Consider the following 13,914-nt stretch of genomic DNA (forward strand, 5'->3'; position numbering starts at 1 on the left):
ACACTGATAAACTACACACAAAACTTCATTTTACATATGAACAATATCATCTATGACTTCATGTGAATTTGGAGGTATACAGATCTGTAGTTTAAATAAAAGATGCATTTTATTTTGTTGGTTTGTTTGCTTTTGTGTTTTCAGACAGTTCTCACTCTATAGCTGGAGCAATCAAGAGCTCACTCCCAGGCAGAACAGAAACATCTTGTAATTGTTGCTGCTTCAGCCTTCAAAGATGGAGAGCAGGCATGAATCACTCCACCTAATGGTTTACTATCCCCTTTAACCTGTCTGTGTTAGAATAATCTGCAACTTTCATTTCTGCACGTAGGAGAAATGGTCACAAGTACCCATGGACGAAGGTCAATAAAATGATTGAAGAAAGAACCACTTTGTGGATAATCACAGAGTTGGGACTATAAAATTTACAGAATATTAGCAAGGGTGCTTAAATGGATTTCAAACCCTACCATATCCTAGGGTGTTCCGATAGTTTATGACACAAATAAGGTGAATGGTTAATATTTATAATAGTCAATAGCTGTCACTAGTAGCAAAGACTAGAAGGACAACTAAATAAACACAGTTAATCAACAAAAACCGTAGTCTTGTGTCTTGCTTTTTTTTTTCAAGAGGTTTTAAACATTGGATTGAAATTTAGAAAGCAGAGGAAATATAAAAAAGATAAAACAATCAAAGAAAACAATTACTCAAAAGAAATTAATGTTAAAATATTGATATATAGTTTCTTCCAGTGCTATTACTTTTAATAAAACTCACTTCATAAATATGAACAAAATTGTATTTGTCACACACATGCACATGCACACACACATCCACGCACAGAGTATGCACACATAAAGTATGTTTAAAGTCTTTATATATTTGCATGTGTAGTGTGTTTGATGTATAGTTTTCAGACAATTTCCCAGTATATAGACCATGATGGCCTATGAGTATTCATCTTTCTGCTTCAGTCCAAGTGTTTAAATTGGAGATGTACACCACTACAATGGGATCATTATAAGTAATATATGAAAATTCAAATCTAGTGCACATAATTATATTCATCATTTAAGCCCTTAACACCATTCTTTTATGTCTACATAAAATTTTAAGTTAGCATTTAGAATTGCATTCTAAAATATAATTCAGTGATGAGTGTCTTTTGATTATTTCCTTGGGATATTTAATGAGTTCACAACGAATATAATCTTGAAGTCTCAAAACAGTTTACAGAATTTTTCAAATAATTCCAATGTGTAGTGAAATATAAAAAGCTGTATTAAAAGAACATAATTCCCTGTAAGAAGCACACACTGTGTTAACATACTCTCTTTAGTTTCATAAGGAAAATGGCACATTTTTATTTTACTGTCTTCTACCAATAGTAAGGATGAAAGTTTTCCTCATGGTTATTATATATTTGCGTATTCACTTTATTTGGAGAATCCACACATGAAATCTGGTTATTTATGTTTCTGCAGTATGACCCATGTGGTGGCTTGAGTGACAGTTGCTCTCATAGGCTCATCTGTTTGGATGCTTGGCCATAGTAAGAGGATTGAGAGATGTGGCCTTGTTGGAGGAGGTGCATCAGTCGGGCTGACCTTTGAGGTTTCAAAAGCCCATGCCTAGCCCAGTGTCTCTCTGTCGGCCTGCTGCCTGCAGATAAGTATGTAAAACTTTCAGCTACTGCTCCAGGGCCATGACTATCTGCTTCCTGACCTAATGACTCTGGACTAAAACAATAAGCAAGTCCCCAGATAAATGTTTTCTTTTATAACACGACGTACCTTCGCCATTGTGTCTCCTCACAGCAGAAAAACAGTAACTGAGACAACATTCACAGAGCACATTTCACTTTAAAAAATTATTCATATGTGTAATGTTAGGAAATGATGTGAATTTACTAGTTAACATCATCTTTTGGTGACATACATTTGATTATATACTAAAAGAGCTCACATAACATGTAATTTCATTATTTCTTGAAAGGTTTTGCATTTTTTCCCCTATTGGAATAATTTTATAAGTTACAAACTTGCAGAATTTAGGCTGAGCCACATTGCAGGAAAATTTGTTTCAAATGCTTTTGCCTTTCTTCTTCTCAAGCTTTGAAATCATACTTAAAAACAGATTTCACCTTTGAGAAGTCTAAGAAGAAAAGACTAACCCCCTCTTTTTCTGTGATCTTGACCCTACTATGTAGCCAGTTATAGGTTCAAACATGAAGCCTTCCTCCATCCCTTTCAAAGGGCATGGATTTACCTTGCATATAGTATTCTCTGACCGTTTCCGCTTCCAGTTATGCTTTGAGAATCTTATATATACATACAATGTAATATGATAATATCAGCATCCTTTTCCTTCTTCCAAGTTCTCAGGGATCCATCTCTAACACACCCATCTTCAAGTGTCATGTCTTTTTTTTTTTTTTTTCTTTTCACCTCCTCTTGCTGTGTCCCTATCTCTGATTGTCTTGTTGGAGATTCTCTTCCTCACTCTCCATGTTATAACTCACTGAGTCCTAATTAGTGCTTCTCATAGGTAAATGGGTATGAAACCATCCAATGGAATACGAGCAATATACCAGTGGCTAACAACCCCCCAGAAAGAATGAATCCTTTCTTCACTAACAACTATTGACGACTTTTAACTGGTCCAGTTAGGGCTGGGGCCTTGCGAGCCTCCTGGATCATTGATGCTTGGATTTGGGCTTGGTTGATCTTGGGTAGGTTATTTTTGAAGTAACCACAGATTCTGTGAGTCCATCAGTGCAATAGCCAAGTCCTCTCCGGAGTAAAATGCTTCACACCACTCCTCATTATCAGATGGCTAACCCATTCCTTTCTGATCCCTTTCTCTTGCCAAGTTAATTTGCACCATTTTCCTGCCACTGCACTCTCTGGATCACACACAGTCTATTGCCCTCCCTTCTCTTCTACTGTGCTAAAATACCGGAGATTTTAATTCTACAATCATTGTAACAAAATGACAGCTAAATTAGTAAAAGATAAAGGTTTATGTTTTTTTGAAACTATATTTATATGCACATTTAGACTACTTAAGGATGCCACCTCCTGAGATAAATGATCCACACACAGATAGTTCACAAGCCACACAGAACTTCAAGGAGATGAGTGTATTTTTATGATATGCCTCATGCCCATGGTTTTAATAGGTGCAAGGCTGTTTTTAGGCAACATCATCTTGTCCACTGTCACATGCCCAGAGAAAGTGCTTTGAGTACTTTTTTCTAATTATGAGGCAATTGAGTATGATTCATAAACTAGTACAATGTATTTATAGTCAGAGAATTTTCATAAGGTTTCCTTTCGTCAGATTTTATAATTATCTTTTTACTATTTATTGGGATTTATACAAGGATTATATTTATATAGTCCTGATCTATTCATCTACATTTATTCAGGCAAATGCATTTAAAACTACCTACAGCCTGCACATAAAATATTAGAGGTAATATTGTTTTTAAAAATTTTTAATTTTAATTTTATTAACTTATTCAGATTACAACTCAATTGTTACCCCATCACTTGTATCCTCCCGTTCCTCCCTCCCTCCCCCCAGCTTTCACCCTATATGTCTCTGACAGAGGGGGACCTCCACCCCCATTTTATGGTCACAGGCTATCAAGTCTCATCTTGGTAGCCTGCTTATTCTTTCTTTCAGTGCCACCAGGCCCATTCTTATCACTTACTAAATTACTGATCTTAGTTGAAAATTGCTAAATATCCAATGGTGGCACATACCTATAATCCCAGCACACAGGAGAACTACTACAAATGAGAGGCTCTCTGTAGCTATGCAGTAAGTACCAGGCCAACCAACAGGGTTGCACATGAGACCTCATTTTGAACAAAACAAAGTATTTATTTGATATTCCAGAATATTTCAGATTGCTTTTAGGGGATTATATACACACTCTTTTTAAGTATTCTAGCATCTGATAAAATGTTTTCAATTACTTTTTCATTTTTGAGCCAGGGTGTGGCTTGAAAAAGAACACTTATCCAGAACACTCAAAACCCTGGATCTTATCTTGCACTATATTTTCCTTCACTGTTCATGTGATTTATCACATAATAGATTTTCCATTATGAAACCAATAATATCTTTCTGGAAACATGCTTAGAATAAAATATCATCAATTAAAATAGCTTAAGTACTTCTAAACTTTAGATGACATTAACAGATTAAAATCAGCTCCTCTAATGTTTTTTCTTCATTCTCAAAAGGAGTGCACAGGCCACATTTATTACAGATGAGAACTGGCCCTCCACTTAGGGTCCCTTAGGAGTAAAGTTGCATATTTTTCTTCTGAAAAAATATTGTAATACAATGAGGACAATGTACTTGAGCATAAAACATGTATCAGTTGATAATATTCATGTTCAGTTTGTTTTAATTAAGTTAAAAAATTAATGTATTTTGAGAAATATGTTCTTATAATACAAGCATTTTATATAAAATAAACATTAATGTATTTTATGTTATGATCTCTATGCCTGTGAATACCTCCATGCATATATAAATAAAGGGATTTACATAGAAAAGAATCCTTAAATAGTTTCAAAGTTTTTCTTACAAATAAGCATGCATTATCTTCTGAAAATAAAAAGGCTTATTAGAATTATCTGTGCTGTTTATTTTCCATAAGAAATATGCCATGTATAAAGCATAAAATGCCACCAACTTGTTAGAAAAAATTGTACGTAATATATATTCTTGCAATTGCCAAGTGAACTATGTTAACATTACTTAAATCTGTAATGAAATTTATAATTTGGCACAAGCACACATGTTAAAGATAGTATCACAAAGTGCTACTCATTCAAAAATAATTACTTGGTTCCAGCTCTTTGCAATTAATTACAAAAGCAATTATGTGCAAGGACAGGGTAACATATGCCATCTAGAAGCGAAGCATTTGGTACTCACAGATACAGATGGGTATATTTGCAGACCACTGGTTATTCTCCTGACAAACAATGGATTTCTCTCCAATTAATTCAAACCCAAACTGGCATTCAAACCTTAAAACATCACGATTAGAAAAACCGTCGCCTTCTCTAATTCCATATAAAGGTGTGCCTGGGTCTCCACAACTTTCTTTTTCAATTTCTGTAAAAATAAAAGACAACACTTAGTTTTCAGGGGTTACAGATATATGATACCAATATTTCCAATGTGTTCAACATGCACTTTTGACGTTATGATTCTTCAGAGCAAGAAGAATGGGTTCATTTTCCTATCTTAATTTTATTTCTGTTGTCCCACACTGATGGCCTGATTTGATAGTGGTCTTTGGAGGCCAAATGGTGCAATTGCTTTCATTTACTAGAGTGGATTCTGAAATTATTATAAGTAAAAACAGTGGCAGAGAACATGTATTTGAGCAGAAGAATATGACATGATTTAGATTATTTGTGTGTTTTACAGATATACATACATACCCACAAATATACCTACATGTATTTGTCTCAAATCCCCAATTTTTTCTTACCGTTTGATTTTTATTTTTTTTTTTTACTTTTTTGAGACAAGGTTTCTCTTTGTAGCACTGGCTGTCCTAGACTCATTTTTGTAGACCAAGATGGCATCAAACTCACAGAGATCCTCCTACTCCTGCCTCAAAATTGCTGGGATTAAAGCCGTGTGCCACCACGCCCGACTTTGTTGTTGTTGTTTAGTTGAATATTGTAAAGGAAATTATGACCAAAGAACGAGGAAGGATTGTCCACCATTATACTCTTCGGTAATCAATGTAAAACCTTTCCTCAAGAATGATCATTTTAGTTGATTTAGATCAACTAACTTTGTTGATCAATAACAACAAATGTAATCTACTTAAGAGAAAGAATTGATTTGCATTGTTATTTGCTGAGATATATTCCTTGAACTAGTAGTTTTTGGCTAACTTGAAGGTTTTTTTTTTCTTTCAAGAATATCATTAAAGTGTAAGCCTTTTTATCATATGTGGATACAAGTCAAATTGCATCTGTGAAGGTATGATTGTTAACAGCAAATTACTGTGGTGTTTGTGCTTGCTAGTAGTTGTCTGTAAACACAAAAGATTTTAATTATTATTTTAATATGAATTCTAGCTGATAACACAAATATATACTACACATAAAACCAATATGTACATATCAATTACATTCTTAGAGATGTTTCAATACATACATATATAAAGTGATATTCAAATTAAGGTTAACAAAGATACTTCCAAATTGTTTATGTTGAAAACAGTGAAAATAGGGATTCCAAGATGGCGCCGACCAATAAGCCGCGTATCTGATCTACTCCGAGAAGACCAGGGACATAAATAGAGAAACAGATTGCTGGACTTTGAGAACTGTAGGTGAGTGGGGCCCCAAAGACTGCAGTCCAAACAGGGGGCCCACCCCCCTCCCCGGGGACAAACATCCCGGAGGTGCAAAACGCACTCCCCAAACTCTAGAACGGAATCCACATGCAAACTACAGCTGCATAGAAAGCACCGACTCGCTGTTTGGGGAGGGATTTTCCGGAGACTCTAGCCAGGAGTCTCAATGAAGAGGGGAAATCTGCCCTAGGATTCCTCCTTCCACACCACCCCAAACTGCAGAGATCACCCGCCTGGGGCGAGTGGAAACGCAGGCGGAGGGTCCCAACAGGTGGAGGGACTGCAGCTCGCTGGCTATCCAGGGCCCAACCTAACACCAATCATAGTGGATTGAGCCTGCAAACAGCGGCAGTGAGAAGTCAGCTTGGAACTGCTTCCACAGACATATCAGGAGACGTGGGTCTTGCCTAGAGCGATAGCTGAGCGTCAGAGCCCGGCGGGAAGACCTGGTTCCAACCCGCGGGTTTCCTCCAGACCTCTGCACCGCGATTGTGCCTACCCAGCCAGTAACAAGGCACTGGCCCTGCACTCCCTGAACTAGAGAGCCGATCCGGGGCCCTTGGCCCGACCAAGGCAGGCACTCTCACATTATCGGGAGTCGAGACTTGGGTGGGTCGTGTTTGCAGTGTCTAATTGCTGACCCAGAGCATTAGTGGAGCATCAGAGCCTGGCGGGAAGACCTGGTTCCGACCCGCGGGTTTCCTCCAGAGCTCTGCACCGCGATTGTGCCTACCCAGCCAGTAACAAGGCACTGACCCTGCACTCCCTGAACTAGAGAGCCGATCCGGGGCCCTTGGCCCGACCAAGGCAGGCACTCTCACATTATCGGGAGTCGAGACTTGGGTGGGTCGTGTTTGCAGTGTCTAATTGCTGACCCAGAGCATTAGTGGAGCATCAGAGCCCGGCGGGAAGACCTGGTTCCAACCCGCGGGTTTCCTCCAGACCTCTGCACCGCGATTGTGCCTACCCAGCCAGTAACAAGGCACTGACCCTGCACTCCCTGAACTAGAGAGCCGATCTGGGACCCTTGGCCCGACCAAGGCAGGCACTCTCACATTATCGGGAGTCGAGACTTGGGTGGGTCGTGTTTGCAGTGTCTAATTGCTGACCCAGAGCATTAGTGGAGCATCAGAGCTCGGCGGGAAGATCTGGTTCCAACCCGCGGGCTTTCTCCAGAGCTCTGCACAGCTTTCCTGCTATTGTGCCTACCCACCCAGTCACAAGGCACTGGTCCTCCACTCCCTGGAATAGAGAGCTTATCAGGGGCTCTTGGCCCAAACAAGGCAGGCAATCTCACAATATCAAGAGAAAAAACGTGGGTCTTGCTTGCAGTATCTAATTGCGGACCAGGAGCGACCTTGGTCCCTCCAGGCATAGAGTTCTGGGAGAAGGTGAACACCTCTACAGGGTATAGAGACAGACCTAAAAGACAGCTACACCTCCAGAAGATCTGATTTACCTGGGATCTTGACTACAAAGCCACAGGAAGGACAGGCAGCAGAAATCAACCTACACAACCAGAACGTCTGTGTGTGGACCTTAATCTAGGTCCCAAAACTGCTGATCTGAATCACAGCAGTAAAATCCAAAGAGAAATCTACTTTGGATGACTCAGCCGGGAGCCCACGGTGCAGAGGAAAATCACCAGAAGGGAAACCAGATCAACTACCTGTTCCACGGAAATACTCCTTGATCCCCACAGGCAAGAGCACCTGACCTATAATCAGTCATCAATTAACCACTCTCAACCAGCGAAGGTCACTACAAAATATCTTCCAACATCAGAGACATCAAAATGACAAGAGGACAACGAAAGAATGCTAACAAAAACCAAAACAGTTTGGCATCTCCAGATCCCAGCATTCCCAATGAAAACAACCTGGAGAACCTAACAGCAATGGATAGTCAAGAAAAGGACCTCAAAGCCCTAGTAAAGACAATGATAAAGGAAGAATCAATTAAAATCTGTAAACAATTGCAGGAGGAGGCAAACAAGAGGGCTGAAGAGTTAAAAGAATCATATAAAGAGGCATTTGAAGAATTTCAGAAAAATATAAATAACCAGATGAAGGAAATCATTAAAACAGTCCAAGACATGAAGATAAAAATGGAAGCTATGATACAGGAACACACAGAAGAAAAACGTGATCAAGAGGCATCAAAGAAGAAAACAAAGATCTCAGAGGTGGCATTATCTAACAGATTGCAAGAGATGGAAGAACGAATATCGGGACTTGAAGATACAATCGCAGAACTGGAATCAACCATCCAGGAAAATGCTAAATCTGAAAAGCTCCTGACACAAAGCATTCATGAAATAAAAGATAACATGAAAAGACGAAACTTGAGAATAATAGGGATAGAGGAAAGAGAAGGCAACCGACTCCACAGTCCAGAAAATATCTTTAATCGAATAATAGAAGAAAATTTCCCCAATTTGAAGAAGGAGATGCATACGAGCATACAAGAGGCCTACAGAACACCAAACAGAATAGACTTGAAAAGAAAATCTTCCCGTCACATAATAATAACAACGCAAAATATACAGAACAAGGAAAAAATATTAAAAGCGGCAAGAGAAAAAGGCCGAGTAACGTATGAAGGCAAACCTATCAGAATTACTCCTGACTTCTCAGCAGAGACCATGAAAGCCAGAAGGGCCTGGACAGGGGTTCTGCAAACCCTAAGAGAACACAGATACCAGGCAAGACTACTATATCCAGCAAAATTATCAATAACCATTGATGGTGAAAACAAGATATTCCATGACAAAAACAAATTCAAACAGTACCTAGCCACAAATCCGACTTTACAGAAGTTACTAGAAGGAAAACTCTACCCCAACTGGTCTACAACCAAAACTACATAGGAAATGGGTAACTATACCATTGCAAAATCACAACCTCACAAAATCTTGACTCTTACAAATACCAAAAATGAAGGGACTTACCAATCACTGGTCATTAATATCTCTCAATGTCAATGGTCTCAATTCTCCAATAAAAAGACACAGACTAATGGAGTGGTTGCATAAACATGACCCAACATTCTTCTGCATTCAAGAAACACATCTCAACCACAAGGACAGACATTGCCTCAGAGTAAAGGGTTGGGGGAAAATATTCCAAGCAAATGGTCACAAGAAACAAGCTGGGGTAGCCATTCTAATATCTAATAAAATAGACTTTCAACCAAAATTAATCAAAAGGGATGAGGATGGACACTTCGTACTCGTCAAAGGTAAAGTCAACCAAGAAGACATCACGATTTTGAACATCTATGCTCCAAATACAAGGGCTCCCACATTTGTAAAAGAGTTATTAACAAAGCTTGCCCCACTTATTGATACCCACACATTAATAGTGGGCGACTTCAATACCCCACTTTCACTCAAGGATAGGTCTTTGATTCAAAAACTAAGCCAGGAAATAACCTCATTAACCAATGTCATGAATCAAATGGATCTAACAGATATCTACAGAACTTTCCACCCAAACGCAAAGGAGTATACCTTTTTCTCAGCACCCCATGGAACATTCTCTAAAATTGATCACATAGTTGGTCACGAAGCAAACCTCAACAGATACAAGAAGATTGAAATAATACCTTGTATCTTATCAGATCACCATGGTCTAAGGCTGGACTTCAACAACAACAGAAATAACAAAAAGCATACTAACACGTGGAAACTAAACAACTTTCTACTTAATGACACATGGGTCATGGAAGAAATAAGGGAAGAAATTAAAGACTTCCTGAAACTCAATGAAAATGATGGAACAACATATTCAAATTTGTGGGACACACTGAAAGCAGTGCTAAGAGGAAAATTCATAGCACTAAGTGCCTTTAAAAAGAAAATGGAATCATCCCACATAAACAACTTAACAACACATCTGGAAGCTCTCGAAAAAAAAGAAGCAGAAACACCCAAGAGGAGTAGACGCCTAGAAATAATCAAACTCAGGGCTGAAATCAATAAATTAGAAACAAAGAGAACAATCCAAAGAATCAACAAAACCAAGAGCTGGTTCTTTGAGAAAATTAACAAGATAGACAAACCGTTAGCCAACCTAACGAAAAGACAGAGAAACACTATCCAAATTAACAAAATCAGAAATGAAAAGGGAGACATAACAACAGATACTGAAGAAATACAAAGAATCGTAAGAACCTACTTTAAAGGCATTTATGCCACAAAATTCGAAAATTTAAGGGAAATGGACAAATTTCTCGACCGATTCCATTTGCCAAAATTGAACCAAGACCAGATAAACAAATTAAATAGCCCTATTTCGCCTATAGAAATAGAAGCAACCATTGATAGTCTTCCAACCAAAAAAAGCCCAGGGCCAGATGGCTTCAGCGCAGAATTCTACCAGTCCTTCAAAGAGGAGTTAATACCGATACTAGTCAAGCTATTCCGAAAGATAGAAACGGACGGAACATTACCAAATTCCTTCTATGAGGCCACAATTACATTGATACCTAAACCTCACAAAGACCCAACAAAAAAAGAGAATTTCAGACCAATTTCTCTTATGAACATTGATGCAAAAATACTCAACAAAATACTCGCAAAGCGATTACAACAGCATATCAAAGACATTATCCACCATGACCAGGTAGGATTCATTCCAGGCATGCAGGGATGGTTTAACATACGGAAATCCATCAATGTAATCCATCATATAAACAAACTGAAAGAGAAAAACCACATGATCATCTCTCTTGATGCAGAAAAAGCATTTGACAAAATCCAACACCCATTTATGTTTAAAGTTCTGGAGAGATCGGGAATACAAGGCACTTATCTAAACATAATAAAGGCTATTTACAGCAAACCAACAGCCAACATTAAATTAAATGGAGAGATACTCAAGGAAATCCCTCTAAAATCGGGAACCAGACAAGGCTGCCCTCTGTCCCCATATCTCTTCAATATAGTTCTTGAAGTTCTAGCCAGAGCAATAAGACATCAAAAGGAGATCATGGGGATCCAAATGGGAAAGGAAGAAGTCAAATTATCCCTATTTGCAGATGATATGATAGTGTACATAAGCGATCCCCAAAATTCCACCAGAGAACTCCTGCAGCTGATAAACACCTTCAGCAAATTGGCAGGATACAAAATAAACTCGAAAAAGTCAGTAGCCTTTCTGTATACAAATGACAAACAGGCAGAGGAAGAAATTAGGAAAACTACTCCCTTCACGATAGCCACAAACAATATAAAATATCTAGGAATAACTTTAACCAAGCAAGTGAAGGACTTATTTGAAAAAAACTTCAAACCTTTGAAGAAAGAGATTGAAAATGACATCAGAAGATGGAGGGATTTACCTTGTTCATGGATCGGGAGAATTAACATAGTAAAAATGGCCATCTTACCAAAAGCAATTTACAAATTCAATGCAATCCCTATCAAAATACCTACAAAATATTTTGAAGATATTGAAAGATTAATTCTCAAATTCATATGGAGAAATAAAAAACCCAGAATAGCAAAAACAATCCTATACAATAAAAGATCCTCCGGAGGAATCTCCATACCTGATCTCAAGCTGTACTACAGAGCAACAGTAATTAAAACAGCATGGTACTGGCAAAGTAATAGGCTGGTGGATCAATGGAATCGAATTGAAGACCCGGAGATGAACCCACACACATTTGCTCACTTGATTTTTGACAAAGAAGCCAAATCTATTCAATGGAAAAATGATAGCATCTTCAACAAATGGTGCTGGTCTAACTGGATGTCTACATGTAGAAAAATGCAATTAGACCCTTATTTGTCACCATGCACAAAACTCAAGTCCAAGTGGATTAAAGACCTCAACATAAAACCAGAGACATTAACTCAGTTAGAGGAAAAAGTGGGGAAGAGCCTGGGACACATAGGCGCAGGAAACAACTTCCTGAACAGTACACCCACAGCCCAGGCCTTAATGTCAACAATTAATAAATGGGACCTTATGAGGCTGAGAAGCTTCTGTAAGGCAGCAGACACTGTCAAGAGAACAAAGCGACAGCCTACTGACTGGGAAAAGATCTTCACCAACCCTTCATCTGACAAAGGTTTAATATCCAAAATATATAAAGAACTCAAGAAATTAAACACCACAAAACCAAACAACCCAATTGCAAAATGGGGCTTAGAACTAAACAGAGAATTCTCAACAGAGGAATATCAAATGGCTGAGAAACACTTAAAGAAATGCTCATCCTCGTTAGGCATCAGAGAAATGCAAATCAAAACGACACTGAGATTCCATCTTACACCCATCAGAATGGCTAAGATCAAAAACTCAAATGACACCACATGTTGGCGAGGATGTGGAGAGAGAGGAACACTCCTTCACTGCTGGTGGGAATGCAAACTAGTACAACCACTTTGGAAAGCTATCTGGCGTTTTCTCAGAAAAATGGGAATAGGGCTTCCTCAAGACCCAGCTATCCCACTCCTTGGAATATACCCAGAAAATGCTCGAACACACAACAGGGACATATGCTCAACCATGTTCATAGCTGCTTTATACACAATAGCCAGAACATGGAAACAGCCTAAGTGTCCCTCAGTAGAAGAATGGACTAAGAAACTATGGTACATTTACACTATGGAGTATTACTCAGCTATTAAAAACGAGGAATTCCCGAAATTTGTGGACAAATGGATTGACCTAGAAATTATCATAATGAGTGAGTTCACCCAGAAGCAAAAAGAGACAAACGGTATATACTCACTTATATCAAAACACTAGTCCAAGGGATACGTCCCATGAAAAACCTTACTTACCAAGAAAGTGGGTCAGAGGAGAGGACATCCTATTGAGACTTTAGGCGAGAGTAGCATGGAAGAATGGGGAAATAACAGGACCCACAGGGTCCTGGAAACCTACAAGAAGAACTTTATGACAGGCAGATCTGGGTCCTGGGGTCCTCCTCAAACTAAGGCACCAGCCAAGGTGAAATAGGCAGTAAACTTCGAACCCCTACCAAGACCTAGCCGACGAACACGATATTCTCCACTGTTGAGTGGAGAGTGAGATCTGATTCTCACGTGAACTCTGGTGCCCCTTTCCTGACCATGTCCCCTGGATGGGGAGGCCTGGTGGCACTCAGAAGAAGGATAGCAAGTTACCAAGAAGAGACTCAATAATCTTAGAGCATACATAGGGGGAAGAAGTCTCCCTCAATCACAGACATAGGGGAGGGGAGAAGGGGGGAAGTGGGAGGGAGGGAGGAATGGGAGGAAACAGGGGAAGGGCTAACAATCAAGATGTAATATGAATAAATTAATTAAAAAAAAAAAAAAAAAAAAAAAAAAAAAGAAAACAGTGAAAATATCTTTAAAATAATATGCTGCACTTGCAATGGACAGGGTTAGATTTCCAGTGCTTGCCTGCAGAATCATACCAATCTGATGACTTCCCTCAGCCATGAGAGGTACCAAGCAAACATGTGACAGTCATACATACATACATACAAATAACACAGTAATACAT

General features: G+C 38.8%; 1 protein-coding gene across 5 annotated transcripts in view; it reads right to left on the reverse strand.

The window, feature by feature from the left end:
• The window catches only part of CSMD3 (CUB and Sushi multiple domains 3), a 1,109,294-nt gene that overhangs the window by 427,979 nt on the left and 667,401 nt on the right, over window positions 1-13,914 (reverse strand). For all 5 annotated transcript variants that reach the window (XM_084749143.1, XM_084749142.1, XM_084749141.1 and 2 more), the window contains one exon: window positions 4,963-5,145. In XM_084749143.1, coding sequence (XP_084605269.1) covers window positions 4,963-5,145 — 183 coding nt within the window. The remainder of the gene's footprint in view (window positions 1-4,962; window positions 5,146-13,914) is intronic.

This window comes from Acomys minous, assembly GCF_964271855.1.
Source record: "Acomys minous genome assembly, chromosome: 12".
Taxonomy (NCBI): Eukaryota; Metazoa; Chordata; class Mammalia; order Rodentia; family Muridae; genus Acomys; species Acomys minous.